Source organism: Pongo abelii, chromosome 1 (genome assembly GCF_028885655.2).
Source record: "Pongo abelii isolate AG06213 chromosome 1, NHGRI_mPonAbe1-v2.0_pri, whole genome shotgun sequence".
Classification (NCBI taxonomy): Eukaryota; Metazoa; Chordata; class Mammalia; order Primates; family Hominidae; genus Pongo; species Pongo abelii.
The window spans coordinates 83044154-83065883 of NC_071985.2; the positions used below are offsets into that span (position 1 = coordinate 83044154).

Consider the following 21730-nt stretch of genomic DNA (forward strand, 5'->3'; position numbering starts at 1 on the left):
AATTGAGTTTATTTGGCCCTTCTCTCTTCTTTTCTTGGTTAATCTCACTAATGATCTATCAATTTTGGTTTATCTTTTCAAAGAAACAGTTTTTTGTTTCATTTAACTTTTGTATTTTGTTTGTTTGTTTGTTGGCTTCAATTTCATTTAGTTCTGCTCTGGCCTTTGTTATTTCTTTTCTTCTGCTGGGTTTGGATTTGGTTTGTTCTTGTTTCTCTAGTTTCTTGAGGTGTGACCTTAGATTGTCTATTTGTGCTTATTCAGACTTTTTGATGAAGGCATTCATTGCTATGAACTATTCTCTTAGTCCTGCTTTTGCTGTATCCCAGAGGTTTTGATAGGTTGTGTTACTATTATCATTTAGTTCAAATAATTTTTTAATTTCCATCTTGATTTCATTGTTGACTCAATGATCATTCAGGAACAGGTTATTTAATTTCCACGTATTTGCATGGTTTTGAGGGTTCCTTTTGGAGTTGATTTCCAATTTCATTCCACTGTGGTCTGAGAAAGTACTTGATATAATTTCAATTTTCTTAAATTTGTTGATACTTGTTTTGTGGCCTCTCATATGGTCTATCTTGGAGAATGTTCCATGTGTTGATGAATAAAATGTATATCCTGCAGTTGGTGGGTAGAATGTTCTGAAAATATCTGTTAAGTCCATTTGATCTACGGTATAGTTTAAGTCCATTGTTTCTTTGTTGACTTTCTGTCTTAATGATCTGTCTAGTGCTGTCAGTGGAGTACTGCAGTTCCCCACTATTATTGTGTTGCTGTCTATCTCATTTCTTAGGTCTAGTAGTAATTGTTTTATAAATTTGGGAGCACCAGTGTTAGGTGCATATATATTTAGGACCGTGATATTTTTTCCATTGGACTAGTTCTTTTATCATTATATAATGTCCCTCTTTGTCTTTTTTAACTGTTGTTACTTTAAGGTCTGTTTTATCTGATATAAGAATAGCTACTCCTGCTTGCTCTTGGTGTCCATTTGCATGGAATATCTTTTTCCACCCTTTTGCCTTAAGTTTTTGTGAGTCCTTATGTGTTAGGTGAGTCTCCTGAAGACAGCAGATACTCGGTTGGTGAATTCTTATCCATTCTGCCATTCTGTCTCTTTTAAGTGGAGCATTTAGGCCAGTTACATTCAACATTCCTATTGAGATGTGAGATACTATTCCATTAATCATGCTAATTGTTGCCTGAATACCTTTTTTTTTCATTGTGTTATTGTGTTATAGGCCTTGTAAGATTTGTGCTTTAAAGAAGTTCTATTTTGGTGTATTTTGAGGTTTTGTTTCGAAATTTAGAACACCTTTTAGCAGTTCTTGTTGTGCTGGCTTGGTAGTGGCAAATTCTCTCAGCATTTGTTTGTCTGAAAAATACTATCTTTCCTTCATTTATGAAGCTTAGTTTTTGCTGGATACAAAACTCTTGGCTGACAACTCTTTTATTTAAAGACATTAAAGATAGGAACCCAATCCATTCTAGATTGTAGGGTTTCTGCTGAGAAATCTGCTATTAATCTGATAGGTTTTCCTTTATAATTTACTTGATGCTTTTGCCTCACAGCTCTTAATATTCTTTCCTTTGTCTTGACTTTAGATAACGTGATGACTATATGCCAGGTGATAATCTTTTTGCAATGAATTTCCTGGGTGTTCTTTGAGCTTCTTGTATTTGAATGTTTAGATCTCTAGCAAGGCCAGGGAAGTTCTCCTTGATTATTCCCTCAAGCAAGTTTTCCAAATTTTAGATTTCTCTTCTTTCTCAGGAACACCAATTATTCTCAGGTTTGGTCATTTAACATAATTCTAAACTTCTTGGAGGCTTTGTTCATCTTTCAAAAATTCTTTTTTCTTTGTCTTTGTTGGATTGGGTTAATTTGAAAACCTTGTGTTAGGAAATAAAAAGGAAGAGAGCAATGGAGAGAAAGCAACTCAATGGCCAAACAGGTTTATTCACAGGAATAAGCCTGCAAGGGGTCTCCGTCAGGAATCTGGTTGAGACCCTGATAGCTTAAAGCTGAGGTTTTTATAATAAAGTTTCTACAGGAGAGGGGTTGGGAAAGTGCTGGCAGGTTGGAACTGTAAGGGGCTGGGAAAGGATGTGGTAAGGGCCAGTCAGGCTTTGTTGTGGTGAGGGTTGTTATGCTCCGTTAAAGGTACCGGTGAGGTTGATATTTGCTTTGTTTCTGGGAATACTGTCACCAAGGTAGAAAACACAATCACCAAGGTAGAAAAATGGCATTACTATTGTTAATTCTCACACCTTGTCTTTGAGCTCTTAAGTTCTTTCTTCTACTTGTTTGATTTTGTTGAAACTTTCCAGTGTATTTTGTATTTCCCTAAGTGTGTCTTTCATTTCCAGAAGTTGTGATTTTTTTTTTTTGTTGATGCTATCTATTTTTCTGGAGTTTGTTTTGTTCATATCCTGTATTATTTCTCAAATTTCTTTAAGTTGATTTTCACCTTTCTCTGGTGCCTCCTTGAGTTGCTTAATAATCGACCTTCTGAATTCTTTTTCTGGAAATTCAGAGATTTCTTCTAGGTTTGGATTCATTGCTGGTGAACTAATGTGATCTTTTGGGGGTGTTAAAGAACCTTGCTTTGTCATATTGGCAGAATTGTTTTTCTGGTTCCTTCTCATTTGGCTAGACTATGTCAGAGGAAAGATCTGGGGCTCAAGGGCTACTGTTCAGATTCTTTTTTCTCATGTGATGTTCTCTTGATGTGGTGCTCTCCTCCTTCCACTAGAGATGGGGCTTCCTGAGAGCTGGACTACAGTGACTGTTATTGCTCTTCTGGGTCTAGCCACCCAGTGGAGCTACCAGGGCTTCAGGCTTGTACTGGGGAGTGTCTACAAAGAATCCTGTGGTGTGATCCACCTTCAGGTCTCTCAGCCATGGATACCAGTACCCGCTCCAGTGGAGGTAGTAGGGGAGTGAAATGGACTCTGTGAGGGTCCTTGGTTATAGTTTTGTTTAGTGCACTGGTTTTCTCAAATGCTGGTTATGGTAGCAGCGAAGTTGTCATGTGGACAGACTCAGGACCTCTGGTTAGCCAGGATGTTACAGGCGGTAGCATTAGCTGTTGTTTTCTCCTTTCTTAGAGCAGCATTGTTCTTTTATGAGTTGTTGTAATGGCTTGAGCTGGTTGACCTCCAGCCAGGAGGTGGCACCTTCAGGAATGCATCAGCTGCGGTAGTATGGGGGGAAACAAACTTGTCCTAAGGTCTTCTGGATAAATATTCAGGTTTCTCAGGTGATGGGTGAGGCCATAGAGCTCCCAAGAGATTATGTCTTTTGTCTTTGGCTACCAGGGCATGTACAGAAAGACCATAAGGTGGGGGCAAAGTTAGGTGTGTCTGAGCTCAGACTCTCCTTGGATGGGGCTTGCTGTCGGGGATGGAGGGTGTGGTTCTCAGGCCAAAGGAGTTATGTTCCCAGGGGGATTGTGGTTGCCTCTGCTGCATCGTGCAGGTTGCCAGGGAAGTGCGGGTAAAGCTGGCAGTGGGCGCCTCACCCAGCTCCCACACAGCCAGCAAGGCCAGTCTCACTTTCACTGTGCCCCACCAACAGCACTGAGTTTATATTTAGGCAGCCGGTAAGCAGGGATGAGATCTTGCCCCAGGCTATAAGCCTCCCTGAGGAGAAAGCAAGCAGAGCTTTTAGGCCCTGCCACTACCCCATTGTGGTGGCTTCTGTGCTCTTGTTTGCACTTCCTGTTTGCCATTCCCCCATCCCCATTCTGCCCTGGACAATTTACACTTGGTTGAAATTATTACAAAGTTCAGCTGGAAATTTCCTTCTCCCTGTGGGCCTTCTCCAATACCCCTGGCTGCCCTCCCCAAGGACCCCTGTGAGATAAAGTCAGAAATGGCTTCCCCGGGGACTGAGGGTGCTTACAGGGCTCTTCCTGCTGCTTCTTCTACTTTTATATGTTTCTCAGCTCTCTAAATTCATTTCACCTCTAGGAAAGGTTAAATCCTTCTCCTGTGATCTGGATTTTCAGGTTCCCCAGTGAGGATGTGTGTTTGGAGGCAGACTTTCCCCTTCTCACACTTTGGGCATTCACGGTTTTTTGGCTATCTCATGATGTTTGCAGCAGCAAGCTGCTTCTTTGAAAGGGTCTGTGAATTGTTTCAGTTTTCCTGGTATGTTCCTGTGGTAGTTCTTGGAGCAAAGGTTCATGATGTGAGTCTCTATGTGCTGTTCTGTTCATCCAAGTGGGAGCTGCAAGTTAGTCCTGCCTCCTATCTGCCATTTTTCCCCCCATAAAATGGCTAATCAACTGAATTTAATTCATTTCCAAATTATCTTGGATGTTAAAACTAGAGAGGCCTTTAGAGATCTCATTGCTTGGTGAAGATAATAGAGTTTTACGATAGCAGTTGTGTTGGCTCATTTCCATTCTAGCACCAAGTACTTTCTGTGACCAAAAGATGCATTTTCAAACTAGCATTATTGGGGAGTGCGGGTGGATTAAGGGTAAAGCTCATGGGATATTATCTTTGGATGTTAAAACTAGAGAGATCTTTGGAATCTCATTACTTGGTGAAGACAGTAAAGACTTAAACACCTAGTGGGTGTGGCAGTGAGCTCTATAAAGGTACAGATTAGGTGGATTAGGTGGTCTTATTTACCTGTGTCTCTAGCAGATGGAAGGGGATCAGTCAGAGCTTGATGACTGAGTGAGTGGATGTACAGACTGATGGGTAGATGGATGAAGAGCTGGATGTCTGGATGAATGGATGGACTGTGGTAAGGCTGGGCCAGATGTCCACATACAACCTAAGGGATCAAACCTGATGATTTCCAAGGCCCTGTAGTCTCTGGCCCTTCCTCCTCCCCGGCCTCAACTTGCACTGGGTTCTCTTTGGTTCACTCCTTTCCAGTACACTGGTCTTCTTTTGGCTGTCATTCTCACCAAGTTCCTCTCTGCCTAGGGACTTTGTAGAAGTCCATTTCTGCAGCCTGATGGTTAGTCCTCTCCTGCTTCCCCCATTTTTCAGATTTTAGTTCAATCATCCCTTCTTTAGGGAAGTCTTCCTTGATCTTGCACCATACACCTGTTTTTATGGCACTTCTATCAGATGCAATTTTACACTTATTTATGAAATCATTTGATAAATATTGGTCTCCTATACTAGATCATACCCTCTATGAAGGCAAGGACCATGACTGGGTATTTTGTTGACCATTGTGTTCCTAGCACCTAGGAGAATGTCTGGCACACAGTAAATGTTTAATAGATAATTTCTGACTCACTGACTGAATTTGTCTTCAATAGTACTATACTTAAGGGAATGTGGCAGTTACAACAATCAGCAACAAGATCTATCAAGTGTTTGCTGCATGCTCATCATTTTACTGGGACACCAGTAGTAAGCCTCAAAGCAAAAGCAGGATCTTGGCTGTGTCCTCTCCATGCCTACTCTCTGCCCTTCAGAGGCCAAGATGTATACAATATCTGAGGCCTATGTTAGCAATTAGCAATTTTTTCTTGTGGTAGAGTAATGGTCACCCCAGATCTGTGATACTCCTTGCATACAGAGGTGGGGTCTATGTCTACTGCCCTAGAATCTGGGTAGTCTCTGTGACTACTCTGACCAATAGAATGGAATATGGTGAAAGTGATAATTGATCAGTTTTTGAGCCCACGTCTTGAGGGAAGCTTCCCTTCTTTGGGTCTTGACACTCTCTCTGGGAACTCCTGAGAAGTCCGACTCCTGAGAAGTCCGACTACCCCCAGAACACCAAGCTAGAAAGGCCACTGGTCAACAGTCCCTGCTGAGCTCCCAGCCAACAGCCAACCATGTGAATGATCCTCTTAGAAATGGACCTTGCAGCCCATCAGGCCACTCCAGCTGATGCCAGATGAAACAGATAAACTGCCCGGTCAAGTCCTGTCCAAATTCCTGACCCACAAAAAGGGGAGCAAAATGAAATTATTGTCCTTAGTCATTAAGTTTTGGGGTAATTTGTTAAGCACCAATAGATAACAGGAATAGTGCTATTCCAAGGGCTAAGAAGCAAGTTTTAAGCAAATGCTTAGTCACTCTTCTCCTCAATAGTGATACACAACCTACTAAATATCAGTGACTGAGCCAAATATGTTACAGATAGGAAGCAACAGCAAAATAATGACAATATGGTAGAGCAAACCTTACCTCTATAACAGACCTGGTGGACATTCTGAGCTCCAGGGGTTCAGGACAGCTAGTTTTCATATAACAATATTTCACAAAACTGGAATCAAAGCCTCAGATTTTATATAAATGTGAGCAGTCGTGTTTTCCATTTCAACAATATTTATTAAGGGAGTTTTATTATTTTATTTTTCAGTAATTAATACTATTGATACTCCTATTAACAAAACATTAATCATTTTATTTATTAAGCATCAGTATTATGTAAAATGAGGTTTGGGGCAAAACCAAACCAAACAGATCCATGCTGAGAATTATTGTATTACTATAGGGATTACAAGGGCTTCTTCCTTGCACAGCACCGCATTTCTCCTACTTGGTCAGTTTTCTTTGTTCCTTTGCGTCCCAAAGAGGCTTTCTCACAACTCTAATCAGTATTCCAAGCAACTGACACAGACTGAAAATAGACACAGGAGGTGCCCTCACCTGTCAGGTGTGCAGAAAGGCCTTGCAAGGAACTCAGCAGGTGGGATTGCCAGGATCCTGGCCTGGGATTATCCATCCGGGAGCCCTCCATCCTGCCATTTTCCCTAAACAATGTTGACTTTAAATTGTGAGGATTTGGTTTTAAGTAACAAATACTAAGAATCAAGAATCTGTCCTAAATGTACCTACACTCTGAGGCTGTGGGTTTGATAGGGGAGAATTTGAAAAGAGAAATCGCTGTGAAACATCTTTCCTTCTTATGGGTGGTAAAGATTGAAGTTCGGCTAATGAGTCAGCAAATCTGAGAAATCATACGTGAAGAGCCTACCTGGTACACTCTTGAGAAGCTGGAAGCTTTGTAATTCAGAAAAGAGGGGGGATTAAGAACAGATTTCCTCCTCAGCCCCACGATGTTTCTGTCTTTGACTGCTGATGCTAAAATGTGAGCAACATTAAACTCTGCTCCGTATTACCCAGTGTGGAATGTACAATGTAGATTACAAATGCTTTTACGAGTCAGCCGCCGTGAGGGGGAGATATAAACCTAATAGTCATAAAACTGTTTGCCACAGACACGGTTTATTAAGTCTAATAAAGAAAGGTGTGGGGGCAAGACCTAAAACGGACGCTTGTTTTCCACAGAGAAGGAGAACTGCAGAAATAGAAAAGAGGAAGGAGGGAGAGACCTGAACAACTGGCCCTGTTTATATTTGCAAGGTCAGTGAGATGGCAGCCCTAGAGGTTTTGATTTATGACTATGTCTGTGTCCCAACTGGCATACCTGAGATGGAGTGAGATGACACTCACACCCTGATTGGAAAGCAGTGAGGGCTGGCTGTTCAAGAAAGACAGGCGGGGGAAAAAAGGATCTAGGATCGATACATACCTCATCATAGGATCAGGAAGCAGCTGCTAAAAAGCCTTGAGGCTGAATTGAAAGAGGAACAATAAAGGGGAGTTTGATGGACTTCCTAACCAAAAGCAGGAGAGTGGTGCAGCTTGCTTTAGACCTGCATTTTTCAAAATTGCAGACTGACCAATCCATGTATCATAAAATCAATTCAGTGGGTTGTGTTCAGCATCTGGGACAGAAAGTAAAAAAGGAAACAGAAAAAAAGGAAGGAAGGAAAGAAGGAAGGAAGGGAGGGAGGGAAGGAAGGCAAAGAGGAAGAAAGGGAGGGAAGGAGGAGGAGAAAGAAAGGGAATAGCACCACCCATTGTGAGGATAAGTGTAGTTTTGTGAACTTTTAAAAATTTATGTATACATGTATATATCTCTGAGTTGAGATGCAAATGGCATTGTCATAGTGCAGATTATAGTCAGCAAAGTTTGAAAGCCATCGCTTTAAACTAGTTGCCTGCTGTCCAGACATGGAATGTAGTGGAATTGGGGTCCTTCAGCCCAGACTATCCTATAGCTGATCACTTTCTGTCAAGGAGTCCCTTGGAAGTGAAATGGAGGTAGAGGTCCAGGAGGAGGTGTCTTTCTTGATTTGGCTTTTGCAAAAAAGGACAAGGTTTCTGAGCTCTAAGTGTTCGGTGACTTCAGAGAAAATGACTGCACACAGGCAAAGTTCAGGCTCTAAGGAAGAAGAGAAGTCAGTAAACGAAAGAAAATAGATTTTTAGCAAGCTGCTTCCAACAGGCTTAGTGAAAGAGCCAAGGTGGAGAAATTTTCACAGAAAAAGAAACGTAAAGGAGAAAGGATGGACAGGAGGAGCCATTTCCCAAAGAAACATAATGAAAACACAGAGAAATTACACTTCATTCCCCTGTCTCCTACCACACCCACCACAGATGCTTGCTCGCCACAGGAAGGGAAAGGAGAGCACAGTTAAAGAAATTCACTGAAGGTCAAGGGAAACAGTGCCACCGTGACAGGAAGCCTGATCGAGCCTTACCAAGCAGTTCTACAAAACTGCGAAGTCTTGAAAAGTTCAGATCTAAAAGCCAAAGCAAGAAATGGATTTTGACTTGGAAAGATATAAAGTCAAGTAGAAAAACATTCTTCAAATTAGGAACAAGAGAATGATAAAAATGTCTTTGCTCCTTTAGTTGGAAAGGAAGAGAAAACTGATGATAATAGCTAAGAAGGAAGAGACGGGGGGTGGGGGGGGGCCCAGAGGTTGGTTTGCATTACAAGCGCACTTCTTTTTTTTTTTCAAGACGGAGTCTGGCTCTGTCCCCCAGGCTGGAGTGCAGTGGCCGAATCTCGGCTCACTGCATGCTCTGCCTCCCGGTTCATGCCATTCACCTGCCTCAGCCTCCTGAGCAGCTGGGATTACAGGCGCCCACCACCACGCCAGGCTAATTTTTCTATTTTTAATAGAGACGGGGTTTCCCGTGTTAGCCAGGATGGTCTTGATCTCCTGACCTTGTGATCCGCCCGCCTCGGCCTCCCAAAAGACTGGGATTATAGGCGTGAGCCACCGTGCCCGGCCGTGCACTTACTTCTTAGGCTGTATTTATTTAGGTGACTGGGAAGGCCTGACAGAGACTATCGGTAAGGGAGAAGTCCCCACCAAGCTCCCCCCACTGACAGGAGGTTTTAAATTTTAGTGTCAACTCATGAATCACTTAGGGAAATTTGCCTAGCTGTGAGATGGATGAATCTCTAACCGCCCATTTTCTTCCAGAGAGTGACTCATAGTGGCTAGGTTTGAATTTAAGGTGTTTGAAGTTAGTGCCTAACTCAGGCAAAAATGAAGATTTGATACCCCATCCATTGTCTACACTCCCTTCTCAGATTCTTAATTCACCCTAGGATGAAATTTACAGATGAGACTTGAAATGTTAAGACTCCCTGCCAGGACAGCAAGCAGGGTACATCCCTGCTAATTTTGGCTGGCTGCTAGTGGCTGTTTGGAGCACTGGGTGAAGTTTTGCAAGGCTCTGTTCTAGTTCCACAGGAAAGAGTACAATTCTGTTTCTTAGGGGCTGGATATAGGGCTGTAGTGAGTTGAACCGTGGCCCTCCAAAATGGTATGTCTTCCAAAACCTGGGAATGTAATCTTTTTTGGAAAAAGGATCATTGCAGGAGTAATTAAGTTAAAGCTTTTGAGATGAGATAACCCTAAATTAGGATGGACTCTAAAGCCAGTGGCAAGTGTCCTTATAAGAGAAGAGAAGACAGAGCAGAAGGCCTTTTGAAGGAGCAGCAGAGATTGGAATCATGCTGCCACAATGCAAGAAACGCCCGTAGCCAACAGAAACGAGCAAGAGACAAGGAAGGAGTCTTCCCTAGAGTCTTTGGAGGCTGTGTGGCTCTGTCACCACCTTGATTTCAGACTTCTGGCTTCCAATATGTGAGAAAATAAATTTCTCCTGTTTTTAAGCTGCCTAGTTTGTAGTAATTTGCTGTGGCAGCCCTAGGAAACTAGTACAAGGACTAAGAGTCCGATGGTGAGGTATTTGCTGACTTGGTGCATAATTTAACTTAAAGACCTAAAATTTAACTTAAAGACTCAAACATTTACCTGAAGTCATAAAACAAGAAGGATGGAATTTCAGGCACTTCAATTACAAGGAGGACTGTTGAGGACGGGGACAAATATCAGTAAGTGATACTCTGCTTCTTAGAATACAGGATTTGCTCATGACAGAATTAGAGAAGCATGATGTCTTAACCAGTGTGTGTGGGACTCTGGCTAAATAAAAATTTCTTGACATGATGAGTTACTGAAAAAATTTTGTTGTCAGATACCTTTCTCTGGAAGGAAAAGGGAAGAGAACCACCATTTATCAAATACTTAGTATACCTTTATATATGTTATATTATTTATTCTCTACTACTGGGCAAAACTGGTATTCCGATTTTTTTGATTAAGTAATTTAAGCAAGCTTTCAAGGGTTTATAAGTAGGAGGACAGATCTGACCTCAATTTTGGTCTCCACTACACCACTTAATTTCTTTCCACAGTACCATGCTGCCTCCTAAAAGAGGGTTTTATTTATCTTTCATATATATATATATTTTAAAAAACAGCTTTATTATTGATATACAAACTGCACAAATTTAAAATATACAACAAGATTTGACATATGTATACATCTGTGAAGCCATCACTGCAACCAAGATTACATCATCCCTTGTGCCCCTTTTTAAGCCCTCCCTCTCACCCCCTCCCAACCCTATGACCCCCAGGCAACCATTAAACTGCTTTCTGCCACTATAGAGATGTGTTCGCATTTTCTAGAATTTTATATAAATGGAATAATATAGTATGTACCCTTTTTTGTCTGACTTTCAAGCAGAGTAATTATTTTGAGATTCATCCATGTTGTTGTGTGAATCAATAGTTCATTTCTTTTCATTGCTGTATAGTATTCCTATGTGTAAATGTGACACAATGTGTTTATCCATTCACTTGTCATTGGACATCTTGGGTGTTTTTAGGTTTTTGGCTATTACAAATAAACCTGCTATGAACATTCATGTACCAGTCTTTGCATAGACATAGGCTTTTTTTTTTTGAGATGGACTCTCACTCTGTTGCCTAGGCTGAAGTGCAGTGGTGCAATTTGGTACACTGCAACCTCCACCTTCTCTGGTTCAAGCGATTCTTTTGCCTCAGCCTAAGTAGCTGGGCTTACAGGTGCCCACTACCGCAACCGGCTAATTTTTGTATTTTTAGTTAAGATGGGGTTTCACTCTGTTGGCCAGGCTGGTCTCAAACTCCTGACCTCAGGTGATCCACTTGCCTCAGCCTCCCAAAGTGCTGGGATTATACACATGAGCCACTGTGCCCTGCAGACATAGGCTTTCATTTCTCTTGAGAGAATGACGGGGTCATGTAGATATAGGTGTGCATGTTTAGGTAGGTGTATGTTTAATTTTAAAAGAAATTGAAAAACTGTAAAATGGACTATTTTACATTCCCACCAGCAGTATTTAAGATTGTCCCAAGTACTCTACATTTTCCACCAACATTTGGTGTGGTCAATTTTTTAATTTCAGATATTTTAATAGGTATGTAATGGTAACTCATTGTGGTTTTAATTTGTGTGTCCCTAATGATTAAGGATTTTGAGCATCTTTTCATGTGCTTATTTGCCATCCACATATCATTTTTGGTGAACATGTATTCAAATCATTTGTCCGCTTTTTAATTGAGTTGTTTCCTTATTAGTAGGTTGTGGGAGTTTTAAAAAATATATTCTAGATAGAAGTTCTTTATCAGATATGTAATTTGAAAATATTTTCTCCAAGTCTATAGGTTCTGTTTTCATTTTTTAAAAAGCACTGTAGACTCATTCATCTGAACTGGTTTAGGTGTGGTTCTGTGTAGTAAAGTGGGATTGATTGGATGATAGCTCCAAAGCCTGTGCAATTGTAATAGTTTAGAGTTCAGATTTTATGAGGCCACTGTGGGAAGAGATAGCCTATGAAGTGTTACCACATGTTTGCCTTCCTTGAGAATTTCTGAAAAGGGCTAGATGATTTGGGATAAGTTTCTAGAAATCAATTGCTGAGTAGTATACACAAACCAAGAAGGGCATTAAAACCAACAGGATTCAGCAGCAGTCACTGCAAATCCAGAGAACATTTGCTCTGGATGTGGGGCCATGTTTTAAGGAAGTTCAGCCCATTGTACAGGAAAGTGGGTCTTTCAGGTTGAGCCTGTTTTTTCCTAGGAAGGGAGAATGGCTGCTGAAAAGGCTAAGGACTGAATGCCTTTGCTTCAATGCTTTTGTCTTCTGGTAGGCTAAGGTGATGTAAAATTGTGAAACCAGCAGAATTAGTCTTCCCTGCCTCCTATTTCCCCTGTTGGTGACTCCCTTCACCCCTGCCCCTTTGTGTCATATTTATTATTTGCCTTCCTCAATCAACAATCTGAGAAACTCAATCACTCCAAAGTGATAGGCAGTTAATAAAATACATATTTCCTAGGGCAATTCTATGGTTTGTCCTCACCAAAACTCATGTTGAGGCTCGGTCTCCAATGGGGTGGCATTGGAAGGTAGTGTCTTAAGAGGTGATTAGGTTGTTAAGAGAGAGGAATGCTTTTCTCATGGAAATGAGTTCTTGCTCTTGGGGGACTGGATTAGTTACCATGAGAGGGGGTTGTTATAAAGTGAGGCTGTCTCTTGCCTTTGGTCTCTTTTGCACATGCCTGCTCTCCTCTTTCACATGCACTCATGCTATGTGATGCCATCTACCATGTTATGAGGCAGCATGAGGCCCTTGCCAAATGTGGCCACTTGATGTTGGACTTTCCAGCCTCCAGAGCTATGAGCCAAATAAACCTCTATTCTTTGTACATTACCCAGTCTCAGGTATTCTGTTATGGCAACAGAAAAGAAACCAAGACAGGCAGTTTTTAAAATAAATATGTATGCCAGACTTTATTTATCTAGCCTACTGCTAATTGGACAGCTCATCATGTTGTTTATACATCCTATATTCTTAATGACTATTAGTTGCTAAACATTATAGTATTTATCTTCTGGTGCACATATGTAGTTGTTTTTGTTAAGTATTTATGAAGAGTGAGCCTGCTGGGTCAGAGGACAACCATATGTTTAGCTTTAGTAGATACTGCAAAATAGTTCCAAATGGTTGTACTAATTTACATTCTCACCAGCAATGAAAGGGAGTTTTGATTGCTTCACATCTTCATTAATATTTGCTATTGTTGGTCTTTAGTTTGAGATATTCTGGTGAGTATGTAGTAGTATTGAATTGTGATTTTAATTTGAATCTCTGTTTTTTGATTTTTTAATTGATCTCTACCTTTATTCTTCTATGTTCAGATAACATGTTCTATATTATTTCAATCACTAAACATTTGTTGATATATGTATGGCCCAGTAAATGATCTATTTTGGCAAATGCTCCATGTGTACATGATAAGAATGTGTATCCTGTACTTGTTGGGTACATGCTCTATAAATGCTAATTAGGTTAATTTTATTTATTGTTTTGTCCAAATATTCTTGATAATTTTTTGATATTCTTATTAAAAATTATTCTTTGGATAATTTTTTTATTTTATCAGTTGCTGAGATAGTTTTTAAAAATATACATACAGTTGAGAGAGATTGTGGCTTTTAATTTTTCATTCAGTTCTGTCAGTTTTTTGCCTTACATATTTTGAGGCTGTGTTATTAAACATAGAAATTGAAAATTATTTTATATTTCTGGTGAATTGAACCTTTGATCATTATGAAATGTCTCTTTTTGTCTCTCTGTATCTAGTAATGATTACTTTAAAATCTGCTTCACTGGCTTGCTTTTGCTTACTTTACGATATCACCTTGGTACTTCTCTGATGGAGTGATGAAGTTTATGCTGCCTCTCCTTGAAACTTCATGGACATTTGTGACAGCAGAGTACAGCAGAAGTGGTGCTATGTAACTCCTGAGGCTAGCTCATGAAAATTAATACACATCTATCTTATTCTCTTGGATGCAACTCTTGGAATTTAGCTACCATGCTTAGAGAAAGCCCAAAGTAGCCCACATGGAGGGACTATCTTAGGTATTCTGGCCAAAAGCCCAGGTAAATTTCAACATAAACTGCCAAACGTGAAGATGCCTCTGTGAGTCACCCTCAGCCTTAAGTCATCCCCAGTCTTCAAATCTTTCTAGCTGAGGCCTTGGACATCATGGAGCAAAGACAGGCTAACCCCACTGTGCCTCATCCGGGCTCCTGATTATGAACGTAATAAAATGGTATTTTATGCCACTAAAATTTGAAGTTATGAGCAGTAGTAACTGGAATAGTGTAGTATAAATTTTTTATGCTTTGTTAACTTTTGTATATACTTATTTTATTTTTTGACACAGGGCCTCACTTTCTCACCCAGGCTGGAATGCAGTGGCATGGCCATAGCTCACTGCAGCCTTGAATTCCTGGGCTCAGGCAATCCTGTTGCCTCAGCTTCCTGAGTAGCTGAGGCTACAGGCATGTGCAACCATGCCTGGCTAATTTAAAAAAAAAAGTTTGGGCCGGGCATGGTGGCTCAACCTGTAATCCCAGCACTTTGAGAACTGAGGTGGAAGGATCACAAGGTCAAGAGATCGAGACCATCCTGACCAACATGGTGAAACCACGTCTCTACTAAAAATACAAAAATTAGCTGGGTGAGATAGCGTGCGCCTGTAGTCCCAGCTACTCTGGAGGCTGAGGCAGGAGACTCACTTGAACCCTGGAGGCAGAGGTTGTAGTGAGCCAAGATCACACCACTGCACTCCAGCCTGGTGACAGAATGAGACTCTGTCTCAAAAAAAAAAAAAAGTTTGTAGAGACAGGGCCTCACTATGTTGCCTAGTCTTGTCTGAAACTCAGGGCCTCAAGCAATCATCCCACCTCAGCCTCCCAAAGTACCAGAATTACAAGCATGAGCTACCATGACAAGCCTATATCCTTATTTTTAAGGTGTGTCTCTTGTAAACAGTATGTAGCCTTTTTAAAAAAATTGAGTTTGACCATCTTTGTCTTTTAATTGGAGTATTTAGTCTATTTACATTTAATGTAGTTATTTATACATTTGAGTTTAAATCTACCATCCTACTATTTTCTTATTATTCTTTTCTTTCTTTTCTTTTAACCTATAGTTTCTTGTGGAGAAAGTTGTTCTTTTTCTGTATTCTTTTTCTCTACTTTCTTTTCTTCTTTTGGATTGATTATATTTTATTATTTTATCCACCCTTCATTAGCTTGTTAGCTGTACATTCCATTGCAAAACTTTCTAACAATTACACTACAAATTACAACATGCATCCTGGACTCCCCACCCAAATTTACAGTTTCAGATAACCTCCCAAGATAATTATCATTAAACGGAGACAAAAAGGCAAATGAATGAATCAGGATTGAAAACTATATCTAGGAAAGAACTTTGAGTGTGGTTAGTAACACATGGAGTTGTCTAATCTACATAGATCATAAACCTATTGAGTTTTTGAAAGGGCTGTATTTTCAAAGAAACCAGGAACTTCCAAAAGCTTTTGGGTGGCATAAGCCTTAAAACAGCCCCTGAGCCACCAAATTTTGATAAACAGGACACAGTCTGCAAAAGCCATACAGCCTTCAAGGAAGACATGTCTTCAACGTGGCTATGGAGAATAATGGACAAGCAAGACAGCTAGGAGGGCAGAGCTAGAGGTCAAAGAGAACAACAGACAAGGGTATTCCTCTCAGAGAGACAAATCAAGGTCGAATCTAGGAGGATTCCTCACATCCTGGGTCAACATGTTCATTAATTATGTGACAGCAGTATTTCCTCTTCCTCCTTTTATAAAATGGTAGCTGCTTTTGGCAGTTATCCTGATCTGACCATAATGTGTTGCATTCAGGCCTGAGGGACAGAATGCACACCCATTGGAGAACCTAGCCTGGAACTACATATGCAGTAGTTGGTAAGTGGGATTTTGAGTTGCCTCACTTGGGAGGCAGTAAACATGTTCTATAGGTGGGAAAAAAAAAGGTAACATGGATTGACTGACTGACTAGAGGAGTACATTGTGGCTGATACTGCTATTATCGACACACTGATTTCCTCTTTTTCTTGGGCTCATGGGCCTTATTTCCCATTCTTCCTTGCAAGAAAGCATGACCTTGCTGAGTTCTAGACAATGGAATATGAGTGAAAATGAAGTGGCCATTTTCAGGTCTGGACCATAAAACCTTCTGGGAAATTCTCCACGCTCGTCTCCATTTTATGTTGATACTGATGAGCATTGTGACTTTAGAAGCCATGCTTTAAAGTGGTGAACCTTCAAGATAGAAGGAGTCTTAGTTCTTGAATCACTGCTCAGGTACCTGTTTTGGAACTTATTTGAGCAAGAAAGAAATGCCCTTTAGATATAACAGCTAACATTACCCTTAGCAATACATGAAACTGTCACCTATCCCAACCACACATGAAGCGACCTCTGCCTTCTTCGGGGGTATACAAGAGAGGAGGACATATGTTAAATCTCTCAATCCTGAGAGTTTTCCTAAGTGGGACCATAATGCTGAATTTTCTTTTCTTTTTTTTTTTTTTGAGATGGAGTCTCGCTCTGTCGCCCAGGCCGAAGTTCAGTGGTGCGATCTCAGCTCACTGAAACCTCCGCCTCCCGAGTTCAAGCAATTCTCCTGCTTCAGCCTCCTGAGTAGCTGAGATTACAGGCACCTACCACCACACCTGGCTAAGTTTTGTATTTTTAGTAGAGATGGGGTTTCACTATATTGGCCAGGCTGGGCTCGATCTCCTGACCTTGTGATCCTCCCACCTCGGCCTCCCAACATAATGCTGAATTTTAAAGGAGAAGTCTCTAAGCTCCATTTGGGCGAAGTGCCCTGGCCCATGAGTGCCGAGCACCTGCCCTCTTTCCTGTCTTACTCCACTGGGGAAGCCTTTTGACACAGGAAGCAGGAGCCAGCAAGATCCCAAGAGAATCAAAGAAAAGTGAAATCAAGCAGAATGATAAATTCTTAGAGGGGAAGTTAATTTCAGATGTTTTAGTTAGGCGTTTCCAACTAAAGTCTCAATCATTTAAGTTATTCTTCACGCCAATTTGGTGACAGAGATATGATTAAAAGTCAGGTCTCCTTTTATGATTTATGACAGAAGAAAATGGACAGGCACACACAGTATTGTTTTAGCAGGCAATTAAGCACGACATTTCTGTAATGTCTCGTGGTTTCTCTTAAAACGTTATGCACATTTTTTTCATTCTACATGATAACATAACGTTGATGATTTTAATGTAAAAGAAAGTTTCAAATTACTTGTGGTAAAAAGAGGGCTCTCCAGGAAGATGCCTCATGCCCCTTGGCATCTTGCCACTTGCCCCAGGCATGCACATCTCCCAGTTTAAAAGACACAGCTTGATTATGGATAAAAAATTATTTTAGTGCTAGGGAATGCTTCCATGGGCTTCTCCTCTCCTCATGCCTTTTCTTATAGTCCACTGCCTGTCATCCCCATATCCAGCCCCAGTCTTAGTGAATCAATCAGGGCCAAATTCCTACTCATCCTTTGAGGTTCGGGTCCATCATCATCTCTTCCAGCCAAGCCTCCTATGATCTTCCAAGTCCAGTTGTTCCCTTCGCTATTGTCTAGTCCACCACATACTAGATCCTGGACATATTAATATCTAGCACACACCTGCCACATTGCAATTAGCCTATTTGCATATTTACCTCCTCCAGAAAGTAGGACACATGCAAGTACTCAATAATATTTGTTAAATGAGTGAACCGAGGTGATGGCTGCAGGCTCCCTGGAGCCAATGGCCCAACCTGTCCCTCACAGCTGGGGCTGTGAGGGTGGGAGATAAGTGGTCACTTACTGGCTAGGGGAGGGGCTTCGGAGGTAGTGGGCCTGCACCGCCCTCACGTTGGCTTCATCCTCCTCGCTTGGGACTACCTGCTCCTCCTCTGGGTCCTTGCTGGTCGCCATGACAACCTGCCAATCTCTGAAAGTTTGGCAAGAAAAAGGCAGTTAGGGAATTATGTTCCAGAGGTTTTTTTGGGGAAGAAGGTGTGTCGGTGATGTCACCTCAGTGGAACTAGGAATAGGAAGGTCCCGGTGGGCAAAGGACCGGCAAGGAAAACCCAGTCAGACCTCCACCAACTGTTACCGGGACACCAAGAAGTGCACCCTGCCATATTAGGAGGCCAACTTGAAGTGACAATATGGAAGTGCCAGTGTGGCTCCTTCTACAGATGCCAGCAAGGGAGCAGGCAGAGGAGCCAGCAGGTTACCTGAACTCAGCTCAGGAAGTTGAAGAACAATGACTTCCCCGGACCAGCAAGATTTTTCAGTTGAAGTTATAGGGTATGCATACACACACACTCCTCACCTATGCCCATGCGCACCCCTTTGTCTCTGCTGGGGAAGATGCAGCTGGCCTTTGGTGACTCTAACCAAGGCCACAGGAAGCAGGGCCTTTGGCTCAGGCGTCATCCTGGAGCCTATTAAGGGACATGAAGTATACCAGCAGCTGGTCCTAGCCATCATGGCTGTGCCCTGACACTGAGGGCAAAGCCACTGCCCCTTGTATTGTAAGTCCTGGGCTCACCAGGACTAACAAGGGGAGAAGCACACTCACCTCTAACCTGCCTGGATGTTCCCCACCAAGGGCTGAGGGACCCAGACGAAATGACCGAAGCTGAAGCTCTGGCCAGTGAGACAGGAATCAGCTACCTCCTCTCTTCAGGGCTTCTTCTTCTAGGGGCAGGACAGCTGTTAACAGGAAACCTTAGCCACCCTCTAAATTTAGCCTCTGGCCCCATAGGCTGGCAGATCTCTGGGAGGAAGGAATGCAGGCTCTGGACCCAGGCCCCAAAGCAGTCCTCACTTAACTCTTTCCCTCCTGGCTGATTCTCCAGACACTGACATTTAGCAGCAGAATTGGAAGACGTTTGTGCTTGGTAGATGGAGAACCTAAAGAACAGCTTTTCTCTGGGTTCTCTCTTCAAACCCTCTTGCCTAGGACCGCCTATTCAAAGTTCTTCTGGAAGAGAGTCTAAATCCAAAGATATAGAAGAATAAACAAACTTACCACAGCCGCATGTCAACTAGAGAGGCCTAAAAAAAGGACCAGATATATAGAATGGAAAGGGTCCTCAACAGATAGATATTGGGAGAGCACTGTGGTACAATTAAAGAGTAGTCATTGCTTGTGACCAGGATTACACTTCTTTTTCTTTTTTTTTAGACAGGGTCTCACTCTGTTGCCCTGGTGAGAGTGCAGTGGTGCCATCACAGCTCACTGCAGCCTCAACTTCTTGGGGTCAGGTGATCCTCCCACCTCAGCCTCCTGAGTAGCTGGGAGTACAGGCACATGCCACCACACCCGGATAATTTTTAAATTTTTTGTAGAGATGGGTTCTCACTATGTTGCCCAGGCTAGTCTCGAACTTCTGGGCTGAAGGGATCCATCCACCTTGGCCTCCCAAAGTGCTGGGATTACAGGTGTGAGCCACCGTGCCCCGCCTACGTTTCTTTTAATAGACACGTCTCTGGATGGTCAACTGGACAGTTATGCTTACCCTCCATGTTTCCTCCCCTCTACTCACACCCCAAGGTGATGATGGATTGGCAACCCTGGGTGACATAAGAATTCCGTGAGCTTCATAAATGCCAAATAAGCTGTCTTACCCTACTACCCCCTCTACCATCACATTGATCAAAGCAAAGCCAAATAGCCCACACTTCTCATCCCACACATACTATAGTCATCCTTTCATCCATTTATCCATCCGTCTATTTACCCATTCATTGTAATCAATGAATTACAAATATTCATTGATTACCAACTACATATGGTACTGTACTTGACCAAAGTTGGTAAGACACATAGCTTAAAGTTGTCTTTCTTCCTAGTTAGGTGGAATGATGCCTGGTATATAGTATCATTAGAAATGGCTGAATGAATGAGCTCACTGTTTATTAGGAGGAATGAGACACAGACCAAAAATAACTCAAGCATAAGAGAGAATGTAGTTAGTGTCCTAAAAGAGATCCAGAGTGCTGTGTGAGTTCAAAGGTGAGAAAGAGCCCTTCTGACAGAAGAAATCAGGAAAGACTTCATAGAAGCAGTGGTGATATATGAGCTGACTTCTAAAGGACAAGTAAGATTATAATAGCAGATATAATAGGGGAAGGGAATTACTGAGGGGGTGGCATCGACAAAATTTTGGGGGTAAGGAAGTATGAGTTCTGGGTATGGAAATATGTCTAACTTGGTCAGAGCATAAAGTACATATTCTGGAAGGTAGACTGTGTTTGAGAACAAATGCTAGAATACCTTAAAAGCCAATTTGTTAGGTTCTGCAGAGTCAGTGATAGGACCCAAGCAGACAAGTAATATCATCAGGGCTGTGTGTTAGGAAGACTAATTTGGCAAAGATACTATAAAATGTTGGGGCTGAGCAATTATTACATATAATAAGAGAATTAACAAGGTGCCTGAGTGAAATGTAATAAACAGAAAACAACAAATTTTGTATGTCAACCAAACCTAGCAGTCAAAAGGATTGATAACAATAATTCATGTAGGATACTATGAATTCATAACACAAAGAAATGCTAGGGGAAATATTTGCAATGCTTATCACATCCAAAAGTTCCTTTCTCTAATATACAAAGAGCTGCTAGAAGTCAACAAGCTAAAGATCAACAACTCAATAGAAATATGGCCAAACAGCTGGAAGTGGTGGCTCATGCCTGTAATCCCAGCACTTCGGGAGACTGAGGCAGGATTGCTTGAGCCCAGGAATTCAAGACCAGCCTGGTCAACGTAGCGAGATTCTGTCTCTATATTTTTAAAAATTTATTAAAAAAAGAAATATGGGCAAATGAGCTACCTAGTCTCAGAAAAGAAAATATATATGATGTGCAACTATAGTAAAAGATTTTCAATTTCACTAATAATTTTTTTTTTTTTTGAGACAGAGTCTTGCTCTGTCACCGAGGCTGGAGTGCAGTGGCACCATCTTGGCTCCCTGCAAGCTCTGCCTCCCGAGTTCACCATTCTCCTGCCTCAGCCTCCTAAGTAGCTGGGATTACAGGTGCACACCACCACACCCGGCTAATTTTTTGTATTTTTAGTAGAGGCAGGGTTTCACCGTGTTAGCCAGGATGGTCTCGATCTCTCGACCTCGTGATCAGCCCACCTCGGCCTCCCAAAGTGCTGCGATTACAGGTGTGAGCCACCGCTCTCGGCCTAATTTCACTAATAATTTTAAAAAGTAAATTATATATACGTGGGATATCATGTTCACTTAGATTGGCGATGAGCAGAAAGTTTGATAAGTGTGTCATAAACATTTGGTAACTGTGTTAGCGAGTGTGTGGGGAGATAGGTATCCTTATATGCTGCTAATAGGGGTGTAGGCTGTAAAATTCTCATGGTAGCTAGTTTAGCAATATCTATAAAAATTACAAATATGCATAACTTTCAGTGAGTCATTTCAGAAATTTTACTTTTAATAATTTATCTTACATGTATAATCACAACACGTATGAAATATCGTACACATAATAGATATTGGTTGCAATCTTTTCATAGTTGTGAAAGATGAGGAAAAACAATCTTAAAAGTAGTTTGGTTAAATAAATCATGTCACTCATATACAGTGAAATATCATCCT

General features: G+C 41.5%; 1 protein-coding gene across 1 annotated transcript in view; it reads right to left on the reverse strand.

Annotated features, from left to right (window-relative positions):
* The window catches only part of STYXL2 (serine/threonine/tyrosine interacting like 2), a 38893-nt gene extending 20088 nt beyond the window's left edge, over window positions 1-18805 (reverse strand). Inside the window, 2 exon segments of the mRNA NM_001132618.2 lie at window positions 17923-18048; window positions 18685-18805. Coding sequence (NP_001126090.2) covers window positions 17923-18032 — 110 coding nt within the window. The 5' untranslated portion in view covers window positions 18033-18048; window positions 18685-18805.
* Window positions 18806-21730: the final 2925 nt, after the last annotated feature.